The following is a 14,803-nucleotide window of genomic DNA, read 5'->3' as shown; positions in this document are numbered from 1 at the left end:
ACTCACCAGTCGGTAATTTCCTGGGCTATCCCTATTCCCTTTCTTGAATATAGGAACCACATCCGCAATCCTCCAATCCTCCGGAACCTCTCCAGTCTCCATCGACGACGCAAAGATCATTGCCAGAGGCTCTGCAATCTCTTCCCTCGCCTCCCACAGTAACCTGGGGTACATCCCATCCGGTCCCGGTGACTTATCTATCTTGATGCTATTCAAAATTTCCAACACATCTTCTTTCTTAATGTCGACAAACTCAATCTTCTCAGTCCGCCTCAATCCTGTAGTACAACCACCCAGGTCTTTTTCCACCGTGAATACCGAGGTAAAGTATTCATTAAGCACCTCTGCTATTTCTTCCGGTTCCGTACAGACTTTCTCACCGTCACATTTTATAGGCCCTGTTCCTTCACATCTCATCCTTTTACTCTTCACATATTTATAGAACGCCTTAGGGTTCTCCTTAATCTACCTGCCAAGGCCTTCTAGTGACCCCTTCTGGCTCTCCTAATTTCCTTCTTAAGTCCCTTCCTACAAGCCGTATACTCATTTAGATCCCCATCATCTCCTCACTCTCTGAACCTATTAGACGCTTTCCTTTTCCTTTTGACTAGGTTCAGCACAGCTTTCGTGCACCACGGTTCCTGTAACCTACCAAAACCTCCCTGTCTCATCGGAACGTTGTCATGTAGAATTCCAGACAAACATTCCTTAAAAATCTGCCACCTTACTTCGGTACTTTCCCTCGAGATTACCTCCTTCCAATTTACGCCTCTAATCTCCTGCCTGATGGCTTCATATTTCCCCTTACTCCAGATAAACACTTTCCTATCTTGCCTGATCCTATCTCTTTCCAATGTTAGCGTAAAGGAGATAGAGTTATGATCACTATCCCCAAGATGCTCCCCCACTGAGAGATCCGACACCTGTCCAGGCTCATTAGCCAGTACCAGATCGAGTACAGCCTCTCCTCTTGTAGGTTTATCCACATGCTGTGTCAGGAAACCCTCCTGAACACACCTCACAAACTCCTCCCCATCCAATCCCCTTACCCTAGGGATATTCCAATCGATGTTTGGGAAATTAAAGTTCCCATCACGACCACCCTATTATTACTACATCTCTCCAGGATCTGTTTCCCTATCTGCTCCTCAACAGCCCTGTTACTATTGGGCGGCCTATAGAAAACACCCAGCAAAGTTATTGATGCCTTCCCGCTCCGAACTTCCACCCACAGAGACTCCGTAGACAGCCCCTCCACGGCTTCCACCTTCTCTACAGCTGTCACACTATCCCTGATCAGCAGTGCCCTCCCCCCCCTCTTCTGCCTCCCTCTCTGTCCTTTCTGAAACATCTGAAACCCGGCACCTGAAGTATCCAGTCCTGTCCCTGTCCCCAAGTCTCCGTAATGGCCACCACATCACACTTCCAAGCATCGATCCACACTCTAAGCTCATCCACTTTATTTACTACACTCCTGGCATTAAAATAGACACATCTCAAACCATTGGTCTGAGCTCTCCCCTTCTCCATCACCCGTCTACAATCCCTCTCTATTTGTGGGCTACCCTCCTCGCTCCCAGTTGCCTCATCTCGATTCCCTCCCCCCAATCTTTCTAGTTTAAAGTCTCTCCAGCAGCCTTAGCCAACCTTCCTGCCAGGATATTGGTCCCCCTGGGATTCAAGTGCCACCCGTCTTTTTTATACAGGTCACACCTGCCCCTAAAGAGGTCCCAATGATCCAGGAACCCGAATCCCTGCCCCACTGCTCCAGTCCCTCAGCCACGCATTCATCCTCCACCTCTCTCCATTCCTGCTCTCACTTTCCCGTGGCACAGGCAGTAATCCTGAGATTTGCGTTCCTCCTTCTCAACTGTCTACCTAACTCCCTATATTCTCTTTTCATGACCTCTTCCCTCTTCCTACCTATGTCAGCGGTACCACGACCTCTGGCTTCCCTCCCTCTCCTCTCAGGATTTCTAGGACGCGACCAGAGACATCCTGGATCCCGGCACCAGGGAGGCAGACCACCATCCGAGACTCCCGTCTGCCTCCGCAAAAATGCCTGTCCGACCCCCTTACTGTTGAGTCCCCGATTAATACTGCCTTCCTCCTCCTTTCTTTAGCCCCCTGAGTTACAGGGCCGGACTCTGCTCCAGAGACACGGCCACTGCTGCTTCCCCCAGGTGGGCTGTCCCCCCCCAGCAGTACTCAGACAGGAGTACTTATTGTGAAGGGGCACATCCACCGGGGTGCTCTCTATCACCCGAGCTTTCCTCCTCCTGGCCGTTACCCACTTGCCTGCCTCCCGTGGCCCTGGTGTGACCACCTGATGATAGCTCCTGTCTATCACCTCCTCAGTTTCCCTAACCAGACGAAGATCCTCGAGCTGCACTTCCAGTTCTCTAACACGGTCCCTTAGGAACCGCAGCTCGACACACCCATCACAGATATGGACGTCCGGGAGGCCAGAAGCCTCCAGGACCTCCCACATCCTACATTGGGAACAACAGACTGGCCTCACATTCATAATTTCCCTTTTTGTTTCAAGGAACACAGAGAAACGTACTTAAGTATCTTGGTGGGAGATAGGCTCTTTACTCAGAGAGTGGTTGAGGTGTGGAATGGACTGCCTGCTGTGATAGTGGAGTCGGACACTTTAGGAACTTTGAAGCGGTTATTGGATAGGCACATGGAGCGCACCAGGATGATAGGGAGTGGGATAGCTTGATCTTGGTTTTGGACAAAGCTCGGCACAACATCGAGGGCCGAAGGGCCTGGACCGTGCTGTACTGTTCTATGTTCTATATGTTCAACAGGGAAGAAGCTGTTCTTGAGTCGGTTGGTACGTGACCTCAGAATTTTGTATCTTTCTCCTGAAGGAAGAAGATGGAAGAGAGAATGTCCGGGGTGCGTGGGGTCCTTAATTATGCTGGCTGTTTTGCCGAGGCAGCGGGAAGTGTAGACAGAGTCAATGGATGGGAGGCTGGTTTGCGTGATGGATTGGGCTTCATTCACGACCTTTTGTAGTTCCTTGCGGTCTTGGGCAGAGCTTCCACAGAACTTCCTCGTGTCATTTATCCTTATCAAATTACTCCTTCCAAAGTGTATCAGGTTACACATTTCAAGGGTTAAATTCCACCTGCCACTTATCTGCCCATTTGACTACCCAGCCTATATCTTCTTGTCGCCCAAGACACTCCAACTCATTGTCAATCACCCGGCCAATCTTTGTGTCATCCGCAAACTTACTAATCCTACTCCCCACATAGTCATCTATGTCTTTTGTATAAATGATGAATAATAGGGGACTCAGCACAGATCCCTGTGATACTCCACTGGACACTGGCTTCCTGTCACTAAAGTAGCCTTCTGTCATCATCCTCTGTCTCCTACAACTGAGCCAATTTTGAATCCACTTCCTCAAATTACCCTGCATCCATGTGCTTTTGCCGCCTTTATAAGTTTCCTATGTGGGACCTTGTCAAAGGCTTTGCTGAAATCCATATAAAGTACATCAACTGCACTACCCTCATCTTCACAACTGGTCACCTCCTCAAAAAATTCAATTAAATTTATTAGGCATGACCTCCCTCTCACGAAGCCATGTTGACTATCCCTGATCAAGCCTTGCCTTTCCAGGTGGAGAAAGATGCTCTCCTTCAGAATTTTCTCCAATAGTTTCCTGACCACAGACGTGAGACTCATGTAATTCCCTGGCTTATCTCTACATAGATCAGCAACCTCCTCCGCCAGTGGCGCTGCCAATGTTTCAGTGGGCCCACCCTCCCCACCATTGGGTGTGGGCCCACCCTCCCCACCATTGGGTGTGGGCCCACCCTCCCCACCATTGGGTGTGGGCCCACCCTCCCCACCATTGGGTGTCAGCCCACTGTCCTCAGTTGGACAGTAAGTCACTCCCTGCCTTTAATCCCTTTAAAAATCTGGATGCACGTTTCTGGAACTGTTCCTGAGTTTGGGTTGTGGATCCCAGGTGGAAAAATTTATGGCCGGAATTCTCCGAAGTCGTATGCCCTGATACCGCTGCCAGCGAGAACGGAGAATTTGGTGCTCAGCCAAATCCCGATTCACTGCAGCGGGACCAGAGACTCGCAGCCGTGGGTGAGGTGGGAGAATCTGGCCCTATAGTTCTCAACAACAACAAAGTCCAACTGCAAATGATTGTTAAAGTGCAACCGGCCTCGATTTGAATCCTTACCCTGGCTTGCTACCCTCTCAAGCAGTCTTTCATCCAGTTAGGTAGTAGCTTCTTTTTCAACCCTATGTCTTGGTGCTTAAAGGTCTAATCACGTCAGTCTGGTTCACTGGAAAAAGGTCTGGAAGGTCTTAGCTCCACAGAGAGCTATGTGCTTTCAATTTGCACATTGCGCAAGCTCATTCTTTCATGGCATGTGAGCTTTTAAAATTAATTTATGTGATGTGGCTGGGCCTGCATTTGTTGCCAGTCCCTAATTTCCCTCGAACTGAGTGTCTCACTTGGCCATTTCAGAGAACATTTAAGAATCCACCACAATGCTGTGGTTCTGGAGTCACATGTAGGCCAGACCAGGTAAGGACGGCAGATTTCCTTCCCTAACAGGCATTTATGAACCAGATGTAGCTGGAAAGGCCAGAGTTTGTTACTTATTGTTAACTTATTGTTAACCCTTGAGATAGTGAACCTTCTTGACACTTTGCAGTCCATCTGGTGTAGATACACCCAGAGTGCTGTTAGGGAGGGAGTGCCAGGGTTTTGACTCAGCAACAGTGAAGGAACAGTGGTATGTTTCCAAGTCAAGATGAATGAGTTGGAGGAGAATCCCCAACTGGTAGTGTTCCCAGGGATCAGCTGCTCTTGTCCTTCTAGGTGGTAGAGGCAGCAGGTTTGTAAGGTGCTGTCAAAGAAGCCTTAGTGAGTTCCTTCATGGCATATTGTAGATGGTGTACCCAGCTGCTACTGTGCACCAATGGTGGAGAGAGTGGGAGTGGATGTGGTGTGATCAGGTGGGAGAATCTCCGGTCATTTCAGAGGACATTTATGAACCAGATGCCCTGAATGGTGTCAAATTTCTTGTGCAGACCTGCCCATATCCAGGCAAGTGAAGAATATTCAATCACCATTTAGATGCTGAATAGGCTGTAGGAAATCAGGAGCTGTGTTACTCACTGCAAAATTGAGACCTACTCTTATAGCCAGAGTATTTTTATGGCTGATCCACATAAAAATCTGGTCATTAACCCCAATATTAATCTGGGATGTTGATTCAGCGATGGTAATACCATCATTGAGTGTCAGGGGAGATGCTTAGTTTCCCACTTGTTGATGGTCATTCCCTGACATTTGTGTGCAATGTGGGATTGTACCTGGAGTTGACATGGGCCTTATCTTGCTGTGATGTTGAGCAGAAAACATTGACTACATCTTCCTGGCTCCTGCCTCAATTTCTTCTTTAACTAACATGGTGATTGTCCCTTTAAGGGCAACGCAACAGAGTAAGTTTACGATGCCTGTGTGACCTACCAGAACTCAGAGTGTTGACTCACCGCAGCAATGAAAACAGAGCCACCCCACCCACCTTTTCCTAGCTTCCTGTCCTTCTAAAGTCATATCTCCTTCAATATTAAGGTCCTAATCTATGTCCAGAGATTATTATCGTTGAGATTCTGCTTTTTAATTTAGTGACTAACTGCTCAGACTGACTATGCAGAACCTCTTTCCTGGTTCTACCTATGTTGTTGGTACCCACATGGATCACAATGACTGGATCCTTACTTCCTCCCATTGCAAGTTCCTCTCCAGCCCAGAGCAGATGCCCTGAACTCCGGCACTAGGCAGGCAAATGTTCAGACCTATTATTAGAGATGGTATGACAGGGCCCTTAGATAAATTCAAAACAATCAGGCAGAGTCAACATGGTTTTGTGAAAGGTCATCTGGACTCTCGCTCTTTGCTGCAGAGAACAGTGTCAATTCCTTCCCTATACCATCCCCTACTACCACTATGTTCTTTTTTGCTTCCCCCTCTTGAATGGCTTCCTACACCACATTGCCATAGCCAGTTTGCTCATTCATCCTGCAGCCTCCACTCTCATCCAAAACAGCTGAAAGAACCTCAGCCCTGAGGCCCCTATGCTCCTGTTCTCTGGAACCTCTTACCTGCCTCACTCAGAGTCACACTCGCCTGTCCATGACCACTGAACAAATCAAAAAGCCCTATCCATAGAGGTGTGACTACCCTCAGGTAGATGGAGTTCATTTACAGAGCAGCAATGGTCTAATTGAATGTTGCAACAGGTTTGAGGGGTTGAATAACTTTGTCCCGTTCCTTCCCTATGCCTCTTGCTATATCTTTGAGGATGATTTTGATTGCTAAAGCAAACGTCTATTTCCAGTATTTTCACACAGCTTAGTTCCCTCACTCATATGAGGACCAATGAATGATCTTAGGATGAGCTATGAGGTTGCAATCAGACGTTGACTTGACAAGTGTTGGGGATAACAGTTTTGATTTGTGAATAGAGATGATGAAGCACTGCACTGTAAGAACTCCCTAACTCTTGTGTTTTCAGGGAAAGCAGACAGGAAGGGATTTTCATGGCACTGGTGGTATGTGGTGATGGCTGTCGCTGTGGCTATGGTCTCTGCCATTTGCATCGCTCTGCTTGTTGCCCGTCTGAGAAAGAAGGATGTTCGATATGGGTGAGAACTTCTTAAATTCACTGACATGTTTTCCACTCAGCCAATGGACCAGGCTAAGATGGGGAGGTTGGTTTAGGGGCATTGGAAGAAAGCAGGGGTGTGGTTGCCAGAGCCTGTCCAAATTGCTGCCCATGATTTGTGATGATGTGGAGATGCCGGCGTTGATTTGTAGCCAGTTATAGGCCCTGACAAACCAGCAGCTGAAATCAAAGCAGCCCCACTGTAGTTAAGCTGAAAGTAGGGTGCAGAATATGTCCGATGACATTCAATTTTCCAATTCTCACCCATATTTCCAAATCCCTCCATGGTGTGTCCCACCTTGTCTCCATGATTTCAGTCTGACAAACTTCTGAGATCTCAATGTTTGTCTAATTTGACATCTGCAGCATTCGCCATTGCAATTGTTCCACCATTGATTACAGTTCTTTAAGCTGCCTCAGTCCTCCCTGTAACTCTCCTTCCTCTTCAAACATCTCCAATCAATTTGTGTATCACATTTTGACTGACAATCATCCCTGCAAAGTGTTTTGGGACATTTTACTGCCTCAAAGACATTGGGTTGAATTTTCCTGGGGAGGACTGTCCACCACACTACGTTTCTGCTCACCACCACACCCCCCGCAACCCCCCCCGTCCCCCACCCCGTCCCCCACCCCGTCCCCACCCCGTCCCCCACCCCGTCCCCCACCCCCCGCAACCCCCCCGTCTCCCACCCCGTCCCCCCGCCTCTCCATAAAATGTAGCACGTGGTCAGAAGCCACCAACGTAACATCACACTACACCTAACGTCATATACAATTTCCTGAAACACTCAGTACCATCACAGTAACAACATCCACATACACAATCACTGCTGCCCCTATCCTCTGCTTTCTGCCACTCAGTAAAGATTTTTTAAAAAGTTTATTTATTAGTCACAAGTAAAGCTTACATTAACACTGCAATGAAGTTACTGTGAAATTCCCCTCGTTGCCACAGTCCGGTGCCTGTTCGGGTCAACACACCGAACCAGTAGAACCGATATCAGTACCACAGCATGACAACTTGTGCCAGTATTTGCAAAACTAGCCAATGAGCTGGCAGTCTCAAAGGTCTGTCACTCTTGTAATTAGTAAACATGGTGAATGACAATGAATGGATTTTGACACACTGCAAACCCTGAACAAAGAGACCAACACTGTACCATCCCTTATTGAAACTGGCACTGAAGAAACATTACAGCAGGAAAAGATTTATTCAAGCCATTTTTTGCATCATGTTATTCAGTAGCTGCTAAAAATATGTCCATCACAACATTTTGACATCAAGTCCCAATCCTTCACTCAAGTCCTTTATGTGAAACATACAAAGAAAGTCCCAGAAGTAATTGTGTACTTGGCTAATAATTGTTATGATAGCCACACAGATACAGGGGACCATCCATTGACCTCCTCATAGGCCTCGTAAGTTCATAAGATATATGAGCAGAATTAGGCCATTCGGACCATCGAGTCTGCTCTGCCATTCGATCATGACTAATATGCTCCTCATCCCCATTTTCCTGCCTTCTTCCCATAACCCTTCAACCCATTACCAATTAAAAATCTGTCTAACTCCTCCTTAAACTTACTCACTGTCCCAGCATCCACCGCACTTTGGGGGAGCGAATTCCACAGATTCACAACCCTTTGGGAGAAGCATGGGGTATGGATTTCCCTATTGAGCATGCAGAGACTTGCCCAGTGCCAACCACTGTGCCTGGTGGTTTCCTGGCACTTGCATCATCATGACACCTCACCCGGCTCGCACCGATTGGACAGTAAATCCTCACTAATTGAATGATTCGGCACTGCCAGTCAAACAACCTTTCTCCCCAACTCCTTTAGTTTTATAACTAAAAAACAAAAATGTACAAAGATAATGAAAGATAACACAATTTTTCTAAAAGCTTTTTGGTTCTTTTCCAGGGTGTTTGTTTGCAGAACTGTCTGGGAGATTAAGCTTTAATCCCTGCAGACTCAGACAATTGTGAAAAATTAGCAACCCTAGAATGCTTTTGTTTTATAAGATTGGTACAATGCCTACTCTCACTCACTGCACGTGCTCTATAGTGAAGCCTTCGAGCCCATGATCGAGAGAGGGGAACTGGTGGTACGATACCGAGTGAAGAAGTCGTACAGCCGAAGGACCAACGAGGCCACGTGTGAGTAATCCACACTAATATAACAGTAATGCTTAAATGCATTGACCTGTTTCGAAGAAAACAAAAGGCCATCAAAGTGGTGCCTGCTGTAAAAATTACAGACTATTTGTAAGACATTGAGGCCTTCAGGTTAGGCTCTTCAAATATTGATACATGAACATTCACATGTTGTCTGCTAAATCCTTCTGAGTGGTTTTACTTTAGCCCCCTAACCGTCTACCGGCATGTAATAAAAAGGCAAATGAAATATTGGCATTTATTGCAAAAGGACTGGGGTATAAAAGTAGATAAGTGTTGCAATTGTATAGGGTGTTGGTGAGACCACATCCGGAGTATTGTGTCCAGTTTTGGTCTCCTTATTTGAGGAAGGATGTGGCGGCATTGGAGGCAGTTCAGAAGATTTTCACCAGATTGACTCCGGGGATGAAAGGGTTGACTTATGAGGCGAGGTTAAACAGTTTGGGTTTGTTAGCGCTGTCGTTTAGAAGGTTGAGAAGGGATTGATAAAGTAAATGTTGACCAAACGTTTCCTCTTGTGGGGTAATAGAACCATAGAACCATAGAAAATTACAGCTCAGAAACAGGCCTTTTGGCCCTTCTTGTCTGTGCCGAACCATTTTATGCCTAGTCCCACTGACCTGCACTTGGACCATATCCCTCCACACCCCTCTCATCCATGAACCTGTCCAAGTTTTTCTTAAATGTTAAAAGTGTTAAAAGCATTTACCACTTTATCCGGCAGCTCATTCCACACTCCCACCACTCTCTGCGTGAAGAAGCCCCCCCCTAATATTCCCTTTAAACTTTTCTCCTTTCACCCTTAACCCATGCCCTCTGTGTTTTTTCTCCCCTAGCCTCAGCGGAAAAAGCCTGCTTGCATTCACTCTATCTATACCCATCAAAATCTTATACACCTCTATCAAATCTCCCCTCAATCTTCTACGCTCCAGGGAATAAAGTCCCAACCTATTCAATCTCTCTCTGTAACTCAGCTTCTCAAGTCCCGGCAACATCCTTGTGAACCTTCTCTGCACTCTTTCAATCTTATTTACATCCTTCCTGTAACTAGGTGACCAAAACTGTACACAATACTCCAAACTCGGCCTCACCAATGCCTTATATAACCTTACCATAACACTCCAACTTTTATACTCGATACTCCGATTTATAAAGGCCAATGTACCAAAGGCACTCTTTACAACTCTATCCACCTGTGACGTCACTTTTAGGGAATTCTGTACCTGTATTCCCAGATCCCTCTGTTCAACTGCACTCTTCAGAGTCCTACCATTTACCCTGTACGTTCTTCTTTGGTTTGTCCTTCCAAAGTGCAATATCTCACACTTGTCTGTGTAATCTAGAACAAGAAGTCACAGATATAGGTTGAGAGGTGGTAGATTTAAACTGAGACGATGAGGAACTACTTCTCGCAGAGAGTGGTGAATTTGTGGAACTTGCTGCCCTATAGCACGGTGGAGCCTGAATTATTGAAGAAGGAGATAGATATATTTCTAATTAAAAAATGAGATAAGGGGATATGGGGAACAGGGGAGATGCATTTGAGACCAGGGAGAGTTCAGCCATGATCTGAGTGAATGGTGGAGCAGGCTCGAAGGGCTGAATTTGTCTACTTCTGCTCCTAATTCCTACATTTCTACCTCATACTTGTGGACAGTTTAGCGGGTACAATTACAAAGAAAACAAAGAACAATACAGCACAGGAACAGGCCCTTCGGCCCTCCAAGCCTGCACCGATCATGTGTTCCTATCTAGACCATCCGTTTGTATCCGTTTAAAAGATAAAAATGTTATCTTTTAAAAAGCATTTAGATAGTTACATGGATACGATGGGTATAGAGGGATATGGGCCAAATGCGGGCAATTGGGATTAGCTTAGGGGTTTTAAAAAAAAAGGGCGGCATGGACAAGTTGGGCCGAAGGGCCTGTTTCCATGCTGTAAACCTCTATGACTCTATGACAGGAATTTTATGGAATAATATTGACGAATCAATTGGGAGATGCTACAATCCAATTTTTTGTCTGCTTTTTTACTGCTTGCTGGTCTGTGATGGAATAAAGTTTTCTGTGAAATGAGTGTGTTTCTGCAAAATGACAAAATTGATATTAATTCAGTATTAAAATTTGAAATTTTTTGCTACGAGAATGAGGTAAATGTACAGAAAAAGTATGTCTGTTTGCTGGTCGGTATTGGGAGAGTTGAGGGAATTTAACTCTTCAGCTCCTCCAAACAGTGCCCAAACTGGTAGAGTTTGACAACCAGGAACCTTTTACTCTGCTGGGTAAATAAAAGAAAAATTCCACAGACTTAAACCTTTCAATTTGATTTGGAAATGATTCAGCCTGGATTTTGTGCCCAAGTCGCTGGAACAGGGCTCGAACCCACAACCCTTTCATTCAGAGAGCAGTGACACAACTAAAACTAACATTAGTCCCATCGCCAAACTAATTGAAGCCAGCCAATCTGACAGGGATCAGCTGATTGGACAAGTGATCAATGACGTTGCTGGGTTACTCAATTCTGGTTGATAACAGGCAGCCCAGTTACCAGCAAACTCTCTAAATAGGCTGTAAACTGTTGTTGTCACAATAGCATGCACCTAGAAAAGGGTTAGAATTTTGCCCCCACTGCTCAAGATATCCTCACACAACTTAACATTATGTCAATAAATGCCGCACTTCATAATTACTGCAATGTGGCTAATTTTAGGTGGGGAGATAGTAAATTAGAACAGCCCTTAAGTAAAAACAGATGCGTTTAAGAAAGCTGCGGTAAAGAAAGCTGCAGTACAGAACGCAGTGATACAGAACGCCACGGTACAGAACGCAGCGGTAAAGATCACTGCAGTAAATAACACTACAGCAAATAATGCTGCAGTTTAAGAGGGAAGATGTGAGTTTCTTGCTCATCCGTCCCTCTGCTGACTATGTTTGACTGTGTAGCTTCCTATTCTCCCTGAATCAGGGAAACGTAGCATGTTTGGTGATATCCCTCTGGGACTAGGTCCTGTGGCGGGGATGGGAGCCTATAGTATTTCCCAAGGTAGAGGCCAGCGGGAAAGTATGCCATATCTTCCAGTCCCACCGTCATTAATTGTGCAACTGGGTGTTTTGCGCCATACTCTGTGGTGGGCCATGACTGTTGGCACGTGGTCTGCCATTGAATCTTGATGCCATGCCGACAATGCACCCAACATTACTTACCCATTATTGAAGAAAGAAGGCGGACCTCCTGAAAATGAAGATGGATCTCCAGGAACATTCTGAGGCTGGAAGATGCACCTTCTTTAGGACACTAAATCCAGAAGATCCACCTGTAGATGTTCCCCCCACCCACTGCTGTGTTGTTCTGGGGTCCAGGGGTGTCGTTGGCCTCCATTCTGGACTCTGAAGGCAGCCCCAGTTATTGTTCAACTCAGTCCCTACTTCCTGCATATCACATTCTTCCAGATATCTTTAGCACCAGTGTGATTTCCTGCTGGTGTCACTAAGAATCAGCTGCAGGTGTTTGGGCCTTCATCCTATTAATGGAATGCAAATCAGTTTCACGCTGGCCTCCAACAGATTTCCCAATCTGCCACAGTGGGCACCAGCCAGGAAGATCCTGCGGGAAATTCACGCTGGTGTCAAACTGATTTTTGGGCCTCTGCTGAATTCTCTTCCCCCTGCCCCGGTATTGAACCCATCGGAGGGGGAATGGGAGAATTCTGCCACAGTCTTTGACAGCTCCTATCAAAACACCCACCCGTTCAAATATGATCTAGCCCCTGGTCCAATGCAGAACTGAACTATATAGTATTGATCTGTGTTTGGCACGGATATCACTGGTTGGCAGGCAGCTGCTGGTGGCGAGGGAGGGACACAGCCTGGGACACAATTCACCTGGACCTGAAGATTTGTTCACTTTTAAGCCTGCTAGCACCTCCAATACCTTGTCCTTCCCAATTTGCTCAAGAACCCCGCAGTCTCTCTCTCCCTAAATTCCATACTTTCATCCTCATTCCCTTGGGTGAAGACAGATGCAAAGTATTTGTTCAACACTCTACCAATGTCCTCTGGCTCCACCCACAGATTGCCCCCTTGGTACCTAATGGGCTACCACCAAATCTCTTGCGTAAGGGAATTGTGTTCAAAGGGACATTACGTGCTGCTAAGGAGAAATTTACAATGCAGCCACAATGCAGGAGGATTTTATTCTTAGTTTCTTTCATTACAAAAGCTAATCCTTGATGATACCATTATATAAAAGTATCCAAACTACACTGTGACGTTTTCTCCAATTAGCCGCACATTTTGTCCCTCTAAAGAAGTAGATGATAAGTCTCATTTAAAATATAAGGAATGGGTCCGCTTCAAAAGGGTCCGCACTTTCGAAAATCTCACTAATCTTATGAACGCAACAGTCAGCTTTCCTTTGAAGTCTCCGGGATGGAGTAATGGCGGTGGTGGAAATTGTTGAGCGATGGCGAAAAGCTATTGTGGTGATTGTCCCTTTAAGGGCAAAACAGCAGAAGAGGGTCACCTGGCTTGAGGGACCAATTGGGACTGAGAGTGGGCAATCACCACAGGGAGTGGAGTCCTCTCTCTTAGGCAGGAAGCATCTAAAGACATGTGGTGCTCATATACGGACTGGGCCAGCCCGTGGGGCTGCTCTAGGGCAACTATGGGGTGAGGGGGGGGGGAGGGGTGGTAATGAGGGGAGTGGGGGGTGCTGGCCTGTGTACTGCTTTTCCTGATTAATAAATATCTTTTGTGTTCCTGACAAGCTCAAAGTGAGCATCAGTATAGCTATAACGAATGTGTTTGGTGCTTGTTTGTGTTTCTAATGATGAGGTGAAAGCACATCAAAGAAACATCTTGCATTTCAAATCCTAACTGTACAAGAAGCAACAAGATTAGTGCCCATTATTTGCTCAAAGAATAACAAAAGTCTGCCACGTTCTGCCTGAACTAATCCTCACACAAGCTCAATTAATTGGTCTATTTTAATAGTGGTCATTATGTTTAAAAGACATGAAACATTGATACAAAAATCGAAAGAAACTGTCACTGCCATCCATACTATAACAACCCAGTGATTTCCATTCTCATTTCCATTTTCCCGGCTCATTCAAACCTTAATTTCTCAACTATAATGATTATAATTTGATTTGATTTATTATTGTCACATGTATTAGTATACAGTGAAAAGTATTGTTTCTTGCGCGCTATACAAGCAGAGCATACCGTTCATAGAGAAGGAAAGGAGAGGGTGCAGAATGTAGTGTTACAGTTATAGCTAGGGTGTAGAGAAAGATCAACTTAGTGCAAGGTAAGTCCATTCAATAGCTTGGCAGCAGCAGGGAAGAAACTGTTCTTGAGTCGGTTGGTTCGTGACCTCAGACTTTTGTATCTGTTTCCCGACGGAAGAAGGTGGAAGAGAGAATGTCCGGGGCTGCGTGGGATCCTTGATTACACTGGCTGCTTTTCCGAGGCAGTGGGATGTGTAGAAGAGTCAATGGATGGGAGGCTGGATTGAGTATTGGACTGGGCCACATTCATGACCCTTTGTAGTTTCTTGCAGTCTTGGGCCTAGCGGGAGCCAGACCAAGCTGTGATACAACCAGAAAGAATGCTTTCTATGGTGCATCTGTAAATGTTGGTGAGAGTCGTAGCGGACATGCTGAATTTCCTTAGCCTCCTGAGAAAGTAGAGGCGTTGATGGGCTTTCTTAATTATAGTTTCGGCATGGGGGATCAAGACAGGTTGTAGGTGATCTGGATACCTAAAAACTTGAAGCTCTCAACCATTTCTACTTCGTCCCCATTGAGGTAGACAGGGACATGTTCTCCACTACGCTTCCTGAAGACAATTACTACTCAAAAAATTTGACGCAGGTTTGATGGACCGAATAAGCACCTCTCATAC

At 46.0% G+C, this 14,803-nt stretch overlaps 1 protein-coding gene across 1 annotated transcript in view; it reads left to right on the top strand.

Moving 5' to 3' along the window:
* The window catches only part of axl (AXL receptor tyrosine kinase), a 326,648-nt gene that overhangs the window by 164,390 nt on the left and 147,455 nt on the right, over positions 1–14,803 (top strand). The window contains exons 11-12 of the mRNA XM_078241607.1: positions 6,567–6,696; positions 8,787–8,878. Coding sequence (XP_078097733.1) covers positions 6,567–6,696; positions 8,787–8,878 — 222 coding nt within the window. The remainder of the gene's footprint in view (positions 1–6,566; positions 6,697–8,786; positions 8,879–14,803) is intronic.

Source organism: Mustelus asterias, chromosome 24, assembly GCF_964213995.1.
Source record: "Mustelus asterias chromosome 24, sMusAst1.hap1.1, whole genome shotgun sequence".
Classification (NCBI taxonomy): domain Eukaryota; kingdom Metazoa; phylum Chordata; class Chondrichthyes; order Carcharhiniformes; family Triakidae; genus Mustelus; species Mustelus asterias.
This window is presented reverse-complemented; position numbering and strand designations above follow the sequence as displayed.